Source organism: Alnus glutinosa, chromosome 6 (assembly GCF_958979055.1).
Source record: "Alnus glutinosa chromosome 6, dhAlnGlut1.1, whole genome shotgun sequence".
In the NCBI taxonomy this organism is placed as follows: domain Eukaryota; kingdom Viridiplantae; phylum Streptophyta; class Magnoliopsida; order Fagales; family Betulaceae; genus Alnus; species Alnus glutinosa.
Window position 1 is genome coordinate 4,310,395 of NC_084891.1, and position 11,923 is coordinate 4,322,317.

General features: G+C 35.6%; 1 protein-coding gene and 1 long non-coding RNA gene across 3 annotated transcripts; one reads left to right on the top strand and one right to left on the bottom strand.

The window, feature by feature from the left end:
- The first annotated feature begins 978 nt into the window (after positions 1–978).
- On the top strand, positions 979–1,915 carry LOC133870201 (uncharacterized). The gene has a single exon (XM_062307271.1). The coding sequence runs from the start codon at positions 979–981 to the stop codon at positions 1,786–1,788; it is 810 nt and encodes a 269-aa protein (XP_062163255.1). The 3' UTR covers positions 1,789–1,915.
- Positions 1,916–4,338: 2,423 nt separating this feature from the next.
- Positions 4,339–7,883, bottom strand: LOC133871412 (uncharacterized). Of its 2 annotated transcripts, none has more exons than XR_009900856.1 (2): positions 7,321–7,883; positions 4,339–5,066 (listed from the first exon to the last, which is right to left on the bottom strand). It is a non-coding gene; the product is annotated as an uncharacterized LOC133871412 (long non-coding RNA). The 2 variants fall into 2 exon arrangements; XR_009900855.1 differs by lacking the exon at positions 7,321–7,883 and adding an exon at positions 6,479–7,312.
- Positions 7,884–11,923: the final 4,040 nt, after the last annotated feature.

Here is an 11,923-nt window from a genome sequence, read left to right on the forward strand (position 1 = left end):
AGTAATAACCGTATTATTTAAGCTTTTTGCACATAAATTTGGATGGTAATTCAAAATAGCCATTATCACATATGCAGATAGAAAATAATAACTGCATTTAATAACCGTAATAAATGAGCGGATACTAATATTTAAAAATGAGAACCACATTATGCAGATGCCGATAACTGCATCCGCATTTTCACCCCTACATGCAATTGTTCTTGAATCGATTGGTTAATAGACCGGGTATCGGGTCTATTGGCCGAACAATTCTTTGTCTCATCCATAAGGTTGATGACTGTGTCCCACCCGCAAATTAAATAGGGCATCCCAACGCTCTCTGCATTTAATTACTGTATGAATTCAAAAAGACAAAATAGTCCTCACATTTAATTCTAAAGTAGACTAATTGATTAGTAGTCAAATGAAAATTAAATGAAAAACAGAAAATAGTGCTCTAAGTTGATTAATACTCTTTCTAGTGTGATGTTGCAGACCATTTCCCCTGAATCGTTATACATTTTTCAAAATAATGAAGTGATATATGAATATATACCAAATATGTGTTAGTCAACAGTCATCTTATACCAAGCTTCAAATAAGATTTTCAGGCCAAAAGAGGCAGTGCAGAGTAAATTTGCCGTTCAAATGAAGTTGAAGTTCATAAATCCTAAAGCATTTAGGATTAGGATATCATTCATAATCAAGGCTTTGAGTGGGTATGTAATTAATTAAGAGAGCATATATATATATATATAGAAGGAAAGTTCATAAAAGCACTTAGGAGTAATATTAATTGTCACTGTAAACTACATCTGGACTTCTGCAGTGGAAGATGCCACTGCACGCCTATGGCTTAAAGCCACGTACAAAAGATTTACATGAAAAGCATGCATGCAAACACTCGTCATATATATCCATCCATGCATCCATAAAAGACTTGCTTAATTCTGCTATTTCTTTCTTCCACATACAATATTGTCATTGATGGCGTCGATGATGATGATCAGCACGGAGGAGCTCCACCGCTACCACAAAATTGATAGAGATATATTCTCTCGTCTTGTTATAAAGTTTAAGCGAGACCCAGCAGAATCCTTGCTTGTCATGGCCGTTTGGCTATGGCTCGAAGACAAGGGCTACCCAAACATCGTAGTAAAAATGGTCGGGCTGTCTGATGCAATTGTGGGCGCATTAGCAAATGAAGCTGTTTTATGTTTCAAGTCATGTCTCGAATCCAACGCTCCTCGCGTGGCAGCCGGTGGCGGTGGCATTCCCCTAACTTCAGTACTCATGGAAAGAGACATATCTTTGCAAATGTTCAGCCAAAACAGATTCACTGCAATTAGTGGGATAAAGAGTTTTCTCAACAACGTTTGCTGTCATGTTTTTTCCGATATTCTACAACGTGTTCTTGATCCAGGCGCTTCACAAGCAAACTTGAACCACCCATTATTTGGTGCTATGATCACCACGAATAGTAGTGGTTTTCTAACAGGAGGGATATGGGACTGGCAACCGGCTGATCATGGTGTTTCGGAGGACGACAGGACAATGTTTCTGACATTTTCGCGAGGTTTTCCCGTGTTGGAAGAAGAAGTGAAGGGGGTTTTTACAGAACTTTACGGGGATTGTGTGGAAAGTTTCCAAATGGAGACTGTCCCTTCCGGTGAACAGCCCTTGTATGCTAGAATGGTTTTGCGTTGTGTCACAATTGTTGATCGGATTTTGAACGGGAAACGCATATCAAAATTTCGGGTCAACGGGAAACACATATGGGCTCGGAAGTATGAACGCCGAGAGTAGATCGATCATTCAAAACTTGTCAATGTTCCCCTTTCTTTCTTTCCTGATCATGTGGTTAATTAATTGTTATTTGGGCCTCATTACCACTACATAAAATTAAACCACGGATGTAACATTGTTGAACGTTATCAATGCATGGATGGATGTTTCCCTTCTGAGTTCTAGCTGAGCCTCGTTATCAAGCAAATGTTTGCTGCTGCATGTTGTGTGTTACCTTTGGAGGGAAAAAAATGGTAGAAGATATTTAGGGATCACAAGATTTAGTTTCAGGATTCTAACATTTTATTTTATTTCATGTGGTGTATATGAGGCATCATGTACAATACTGTTCGATAAAACAAAATAGAATTCTGACTAAGAAATGGCTTATCTTCATTTTAAGTGAAATGGGGAGAATCATGTTCTAGTTGTTTGAGGGTCTACGGAGCTGAAATAGAATCCTCTAAATTTCAAGTGAAATGAAGAAAATTCATTTTACGGTTAAGATTTTGTTTTGTTGTATCTAACGGTATATATTTGATTATCGTTTAAAATTTTAAATGACATGTCAATATATTTGCAAGACCTCGATCCCACAATGGGTACATAATGCATATATTTCTTTTAGAGTAATGTTTTTTGCACAACTTTCGTACAATTTTTGTACAACTCTAAAAACATTTTTAAAGATCAACCATTAGATATTTAGGACCCACATGTAGGAAAACAGATCCAATGATTGATTATAAAAAAAAGGTTGTTAGAGTTGTACAAAAGTTATACAACAATCATTTCTCTTTCTCTATATAATATTTCCATAAATATTTTTCTTTAAAACTTCCTACAAGTTAACAAGAGCATCTATATTCTTTAAGATGTTCTATAAATCATCTCGTAATCATCCAAGAATTCTCTATTCACCTTATAAAATTATACAACATTTAAACATGGTATTTCAAAATCTTTCAACCATTCACTACAATTTACCATAATAATATTGACCACTTCTTATTGTTCACACTATTAAAGTACCTCAAGTTAAGTAGATATAAATTCAATATCAATACATCATAATCGAACCACATAAGATTTTCCCAAAACTAACGTTTTACCAAAAAGATACTTAACACGATAAACAATCTCTTGCTAAACTCCAAGATTCTCGAATTTTTCCCGGTGTGGCTAACATTAAGTGTCTGTGATACCTCTGAAAAGGTGTAAAATAAAATATAATGAGCAACTTCAATAAGTAGGAACAATTAAACAAGTGAGTGATGTCGAGCCATTTACCAGTTGAAATTATGCACATAACTTAATAGAACAATTCTCAATATTTTTAAAACAAGACATGAAATATTACTTTTTGTATCGTTCAATAACCATGAAAATGAATTGTAAACATGAGTAACCATTCTTCCTGTGAGCAATAAAATAAGCAATGATTCAAATATATTAAAACCATCTCACAAATGTCATACACTCATTGTAAAACGTTTTTGTCCTGTCTAACTCGGTTGTGCGGTCCCCGTATTGGGACTGAGACTTCTTTTCGGGCAACAAGAAACGACCCTCCTAGGAGTCTCTAGCCAAGGGTCTACGCCCATATAATGAGGAATTTACCCATGATCGATTACCATGTTGCCTCCCCTCCAAAGCACACAGGGTTGCATGATCCCTAAATTTGAGATCCAACGCTCAACGCCTTTATACATGGACTAGCTTTGGTACCGAGCTTATAAATCTCACTATGCCACATGAAGTTTTCAAATCATAATCAAAGTGCTCATAGATAATTGAATCATTCAAAAAAGAGTAATGCTAGACATCCAAACATTTTTTTCCAGAATTTGGTTCCAACATGATGTGTTACAATCCCATGAAATCTATCATTTTAAAAAATTTGCCACATTCTTATAGGATTGTAACACATCAGGTTGGAACCAAATTTTAGAAAAAAGTGTTGGGATGTCAAGCATTTCTCTTCAAAAAATTATACATAAGGTGTTGATTTTCACTTTCTGAAAACACAATGTCATATCTCATCATAAAATTCTCATCTGCCACAATGTCTTTCTAGATCAATCAATGCAATTAACATTTATAAAATTCCACATATAAATTTTACAATGGCACCAATATATCAAATATAATATTATGCATCATTAGTATCAAAATATAGCTCGACTCACTATTTGCATGAATTATTTAAAAAAATTCATTTAATTTGATAATCAATGATAATAAGACATGCACATGTATATACACCCAAATACATTATATTTTGAAAATATTTATTTTTGGGCATATTATTTTCATAAAATCCTTTATTAATAAGTTCTACTTACCCTAAGCTTCTGTACTACCACCATGGGGATTTACCATGCCTCAGCCTGTGTCACTCGTTCCTAAACTAAAAATAATTAAATATCACTACCTAAAATAATGATACATATTCTTTTAAGGAATAAAATTCCTAAAAATCAATTTCCTACTTTTTTCTCTCCTCTATCTTTTTATTTCATTCCTGTCTACCTTGCACGCAAACCATAGCAAAATAAAGACACCATCATCTCTCTCCCTTTTTTTTTTTGAAGGGAAAATGTAATCATTTCATTAATACACCCAAAGGGTAACACAGTTATAGCCAAACTGAGTCAAAATCAGACCATTACAAGGAATCAGAACAATACAAGTACCCCACTTCAGTTATCCCAGAACTCAGATCATACCGACAGTTGCTACAAATAAATTTAGCCAACATAAAGGTGCATCTGCATTAACATATGAACCTCTACTTGCACTATGGAGTCAGTCACAAACAATTTGTGCTAAGAAGTAATGACCATGCTAAATCTAACACAGAGCAAATTGTCAAATACAAGAAAACACCCAAAATATAAGCTGTCGTTGGAAGAAAACACCACCGGAGATGGCTTGTGTAGCACACGCGCCGCTACCGAAAGATCCCTTGTAGCAGTCGAACACCATAAACCCCCGGGCGCCACAAGACACGGCAAAAGAGACGGAACGTGGCTCTCACGTGGGGCCCAAGGTGTGAAGAACACCCTGGCTCGTGATGACCACATGCCGATCACCGGTGAGCCTTTCAACCGTAGCAAGTAGTGGCTGAACCAGAGGACGGTGGCGAGCAAAGCTGGGGGGTGCGTGTCGACTAGAGGGCGGCGGAACAGCGCAAATCTGGCCTCAAAGAATGATAAAAAACTGAAGCACACCAAGTCTTTCTGCCGGCGACATGAGCGGCGGACTCTCCCCCTCCATAACCTCTCTGGAGTGTTTTCCTGCAAAAAATAAAAGGAAACCTAAAAAAACTAAAAAACCACACAAACCTCCATAGTCCAAAAGGACTAGGAGGACAAAAACCACCACCAGAACAAGTCCGGGGGGACTCAAAACTCCATAGCCCTAGTGGCTGGGAGACTCTAGCCTCCACTGGAACAGCCTAGGGAGGAACAAAAACCTCTCTAGCCCTAAAAGGGCTAAGAAAGGAAGCAAAAACCGAGAGGAGGGAGGTTTGGAACCTCCCTTCCTCGGCAACCGACGACGCTATTTAGTAGAAGAGTTTTCTGTAGAAGAGAGAGAGAGAGAGAGAAAATGCCGAAAATATCATCTCTCTTTTACATTAAACTCAATTCCCTTCTTTCACACTTGTGTCTTTTTATTCAATACTTTTGTTTTTCTTTCTATGTTTCATTTTCTCTTTCTCTCCCATTCCTTCAAAACTGCTTCCTTCCTATATCAATTTCTCTCTGAATCGCCACCAGCTCGCTCTTCCACTGTTTCTCAATATTTTAAACTCTACACATCTCTGGTTCTCCACCTGCTATACTCTATTTTCTCTCTTCCACACTCTGTCTCTCACCCCAATCAATAACCCAAAGTCATCCCTCCATTTTTGGCCATCTACAACAAGAACCCAGTAAAATAACTTCCAATTATCCCTTCGGTCAACAACCAAAATCGAACCCATAATCAATACATAGAAAACGAAATCAAAACTCAGTGAAATTTCAAACACCCATGACCCATCATTTCTCCATAATCCAAGACACCGAATCAAACTTAAATTTCTTTCTAAAAACACTAAAATCATCAACTAAATTAAAGACAAGGAAATTTTCACCTTGGAAGAGGAAACTTCTACCTCAACTGGTTACCTTCAAACCTCTCTCTCTCTCTCTCTCTCTCTCTCTCTCTCTCTCTCTCTCTCTCTCTCTCTCTCTCTCTCTCTCTCTCTTCTTCCTCTTCTACGTTTCTCTAGTTATTTATTCCTTCATTCGTTTTTCTCTCTTATTCTCTATTTTTTGTTATTTGCGGATGGCATGAGTAGTTGCAAGCAAAGTAAGGACTAACCTTACTTTGTATATGTCACAAGTAGTAGCGGCAAACAAAATAACGATAAGGACAAATGTTTATATAAAGCTAATATGTATAAAAACACCGTACTTTGTAGATGTTACAAGTACTAGCGGCGAACAAAATAAGGATAAGGACAAATGTTTATATAAAGCTAATATGTATAAAATGAATACGCTTGCAAATAGAATGATCACAATAATTGTTTTAAGAGAAATGTTTCTAAAAGGTTAATCTTGAAAGAGAATGTGGCATTCAAATACTTTTACCTGTATAATTAAATGTTCACAGTGATACACTAGCAACGCCTTATTTGCTTACTAAGTCGTGGACTTACCCCTTATTTTTCTCCACCAAGGAAACATTTCAGTGTTGTACAAAGGAGCGCACTAGGGTTGAGTAGAAAGGATATTGAGGCAGATGCGACCATTCGACATAAGATGTTACTCGGGCTATCACTTAAGGACACATTGCAGAATCTCAGAGGTTGCACATGGTAACTAGTACTTCTGGGTGACACTATAGATTTGATGGTTAGGGTTGTTTTTGTATAATTAAGGTTTAGTATATGATGTGAATTTTAATTATACTCGCAAGTGTACGAATCGTTTGCAATAAAGGGTTTTGCAAGTGTGAGGTTGATCCCACAGGGAATTGTGTTTTTGAAAAACAAATTTATGTCTAAACTAATTAAATCTTAACCTAGTTCCAAAAAAGGTTTGATTTTTGATAAAAAGAAAAAGAAAAAAACATAAATAAAATAAAACCAAAATAAAACAAAAGAAAAGGTACTAAGGTTTTGGAATCCACACTCACCAAATCATAGCAACATATTCTCATATTCATCAATATACATCCGAAGTTCTCACCATACAAATCTTATGTATGTTCTACTATGCTTCAAAAAATCTTTAAATCATTCAATGAATCCGTTCTTTGCACAAATCACAAAAGATATCCGGTTTTAACCAAATCATCAAATGTATCCGTAGAACGAAACACAATGAATATCCAACGTTTTGATAAATAAAAACCCAAGCAATCAATTATGTGAAATTATCTCAAATGATCAAATGTATCCTTGAATCACAAAAGATATCCAAGAATCATTCCACACATTGAAAAGAAGTAAAACATAGGAAAAATTAAACCAAATAAAATCGGATAGTATAAACTTACATGAAAATATTGTTGCTCTTCAATGGTGAGGCTTCATCCTCAACCTTAGTTGAAAAATTAGCTACACATGGCTATTGAAAATAAAACCTAGCCTAAAGAAAAACTAAAAAGAAGAAAATATATTTGAACTCTAGCTTCACCCTTTTCTCTCTCTCTTTGTTGAGGCTTAGAGGTCTATTTATAGGGAGAAAACAAATCCTAGAAGCCCTATAATTCCTAGAAAAATCGGAGGTTAATCTCCTAGTTTGAGTAGGAGACTCAAAACACAATCCGAGAAGGAGAAGGATTCCAAATCCGTCCAAATTTGCGGTATTTTATTGCGAGACACTTTTGGCATATCAGACGTCCAAATTAGGAAAATCCTATTTCACAAGGATTTGTAGAACATTAAGTTAGCTTTCCAACGCCACTTGATTCACTTCAATCGGACGCTTGAACTGAAAGTTATTGCCAAAATACTATGACATATGCAAAATCTAAAATTTAGTCAAATCCGATTTTGACTCCAATTAGAGAAATTTCGATTTAGTCAACTCCTTGATTTGGTTGAACAAAACCACATCTTCTAGGTCTTCTTAAAGTGTGCTTTCTTTCACCTTAAAGCTATTGTTTTCTCTCAATGACCTGCAAAATATTAAAATACCAAAACTAACCAAAAACATTAGAAAATAACAAAACTAAAAGTTTAGTAAATGCAAATTAAGGGGTCCACATATGCAATATTTGACACTCATCAGTATAAAATATCTTATACAGATGCGTATATTGTAAGGATTTCAGTTAATGTAATGATTTTTAGTAAATGCTCTGATTATAATTAGTAATGTTGGTAGATATGTCATGTATTTTTACTGCGTAGTATCCTTTTTTGAGGAGTAGAGATTTTTGAATCTTACTCCTTAGGGGAATTTGACTGAGAAGAGAATTTGAGACGGTCAACGCTAACAGATGGGCTTAATTACAACAAAATAGAAGTGACTCAGGACGAAAGAGATTTTTCACAAAATAGATAAAGAATAACATAAAATAAAGATAGTTCTTACGTTAATTCAAAGTCTCACCAAAATAACAATAAGAAATGGTTGAACTAGAGTCTCACCACCAAAATAAAAGGGGAATCATGCATCCAAGAAACAAACATCCATTTTCATTAATCATAATTTGTATCGTAGTTTGAATCATAGGGTTACAAAAGACTGTTTAAATGGACAATGACAGAAACCCCAACCCTAAATTGATTGACTTTTTGGCCAAGCCCATTATTGCATACCAACTCTTAAAACATAAATTAAATAATAATAACTATTACAAAATAACATCGACTTTTAAAATATAAATTAAATACTAATAAATTTAACGAATGAATATTCTTTCCTTTTTTTTTGTTTGCATCAAGTAATTTGATGTATCTAAGTGTTATACTTGCCAGCTCATGGGCTAAATCAAAAACCATTGTCAGTTGAGGGGGCAATTATATGTATCTAAGTGCCAATAAAAATACAAAAGCTAGTATTGTATTGGACCGTTCCTACTCTGTTTTTTTTATTCCTTTTTGAGAAGGTGCCAATAACAGTTTTAAAAATGTAAATTAATCTAGAGGTATCTTGACGATTCATTTGATAAATAACTAGCAATAGATTAATCTAGATTTTGCAGTGGATTAGTAATGGACTGATATTATTATTATATTTTGAATTGGCCTTTGCATATATATATATATATATATTGATCGTTTTGACAAAGTTGGCAACAACTAGCCGGTCAGTGACTGATCAGTAGTAGGCTCTAGAGTTTTCAAAGTTGAATATCGTTTTGTGCCAATAAAATCATCAAAAGTTTAATATCTTTTCTCAGTGAGTAGAATACTCATATAGGCTGCTTGATACTTGGCTATGAAGAAATCCTCCTTGTAAGCTATGCAATGTATCACTGTATAATACATTGTGATGACATATTAATACTTACAAATAATATTTTCTAACTTTAAATTCTCACTTAGCTCTTGAATTGCTCAAGAACTAAGACTCATGGGAAACAAATAAATTTCTAAGGCTCCATTTGAAAACCCATTAACTAATAATACTAACCCATAAGATTATCTTTGAGTTAGACACAAAATTCATTAATTTACAACACTTACACAAATACTAGAGTTTTGGGTCTTACCTTGATTTCTCACCAAAATGCAACCCAATGCTCGAAATTCATTTGGAACACTCCAAACTACACAATACACAAAATCTAGAAGAACTAGGATTTTCAAATTTATCTCAAACAAATCGGTGAAAACATAGATCTTGCAATGAGGATCACGTTTTCAGAATCAGATTTGAGTTTGGAAGCTTAAAAATACCAAGATCTAAGGTTTTGTCCCAAAACCTTAAGAAAAAGAGAGATAAATCGCATGGGAGAGAGAAAAAAATGAGAGAAATGAGGCGAAAATCATCATCCATCAACTTCAATACAATCTCATCCCGACAGGCAAGTGGGCTGTCCGGACACGCGTGTGCGAGGTGCCACTCTCAGCTAAAGCTGTCCGAACACATAAATTGTCCATATGGACACACTCAAGAACTGGGACTCTCGGGAAGTTCTGTCTGTAGGCCATTCGTACAAGGCAGCAGACAGGGACCTACTGACTAACCCGTCCAGACACAGAATTGGTCCGTTCGGACGCGGAACTCAGAAACTCAATTCTAAATGTTTTATAAGTGTTCTTCTTGCACACTTTACCTAATTATTCACTTAATTAGTCTAATTCATGTTTTTAAGTTACTCAAAAGGTGCCCTTATTAGAGGTTTTAGAATTTTGAGTGCAATCCTCGATCATTAATGGCAACAAAAAAGGTGTAACGTCATTTTAAAATTTTAAAAAAAATTCAAAATATATACATCATTAGTCTAACAAATCTAATCTGAATCATGAAATGAATCTCCTTTTATTTTATGTGAAATGGAGAAAATCCTAGTAACGTAGCCAAAGTGTTACGTTTACAACTGTTATTATTCCTTTCATAAAAGATCATCATTATGCATGTGTAAATCATCACTACGAAAAAAAAGTTAATTCTGGACGGTTTTAAACCGTCCAGAAATGCAAAAAAACCGTCTAGAATATGATGTCGCTAAATAAATTTATGGACGGTTTGAACAAAACCGTTTGCAATTACAGACGGTTTTGCTCAAACCGTCCAAAACAGTTTCTGGACGGTTTGGGCAAAACCGTCTAGAATTTATTATTATTTTTTAATTATAATAATTATAATTTTTTTTTTGGTCCACCGAAAATTAGCTTCCGTCACCACTGAAATTAGCTCCGGTCACCACTGAAATTAGCTCCGGTCACCACCGAAAATCAGCTCCGGTTACCACCATCCACAATCTAGCCTTTCAGCCGCACCAAACCCCCCATCGAAACCCCGAAACCTAGAAACACGAAACAACCCAAAAGCATCGAAACAACCCAGAAACACCGAAACCCACCCCAATTACCAACCCATTAGCTCCAACCCCAAACGACCCAGAGCCGGTTTCGGCTGGATCCGGCTAGAAATCCCGACTTCCTCGCCAGATACCCCGAAAATCCACACACTTTTAAACACAACCTAGAATCACCGAAACCCACCCCAATTACCAACCCGTTAGCTCTAACCCCGAACGACCCAGAGCCGATTTCGGCCGGAAATCCCAACGTCCTCGCCAAATCTGCCGGAAACCCACGCACACCTGCATGGGTTTCACAGATTCGGCCCTCCATCTCCAGCACTCTCTCCCGCCGTTCCGTTCCAGTCGTCCCGATCCCGCGGTTCCGTCCAGATCCCGTCGCTCGACTTCAGTCGCCAGCCGGATTGAGAAGAAGAAGATCAACGAGACTTGCACGCCCTGCCTCTTGGGAATCCTTGGCCAAGTTTGTGAATAAAGTAATGTGGATTGTGGGGTGGTATTATATGAGTCGTTGATAATTTTGAAAGAGACGGCTGAGATGTGGGGTGTTATTTTGTGGTGCGGATCGATGACATGGAATTAATAGGGATGAGTTTTAGTTATTAAAATTGCAGACGGTCTCAAGAAACCTTCTGGAAATATATTTTTTTTAGACGGTTCATCTAAACCGTCGTAATTTATTTTTTTACGGACGGTTTTCAAAAAACCGTCTGTAAAAATTTAATTTTAGACGGTTTTTAAAACTGTCTAGAAAAAAACCGTCCAAAATTTGCGTTTTTTTTGTAGTGCATATCACATCATTTGAATTTTTTGAATGGTGTACCAACGTATTTATCACATAGCATTACGTATACCGTTAAATACAATAAAATTAACTCATAACCATAAAATGACGACAAAATATATATAATAAAAAGATAAAAAAAAATTGTTGGAGGCGACAAAATATAAAAATTCTCATTTTGTTTTGTAAAATCTGCGTGTCTTTTAAATGGATTCAATGTATTTGCAAACATATTTAAACAGTGTGATGTCTAGATTGATTAAGAAGAATATAAAATTTTAAGAGTTTAATTTAAGTAAACGTGACTCCATATCACATCAAACAAATTATTTTTATAATTTTATCTATCGCTATCATTTTTTTATGTGATTTGGT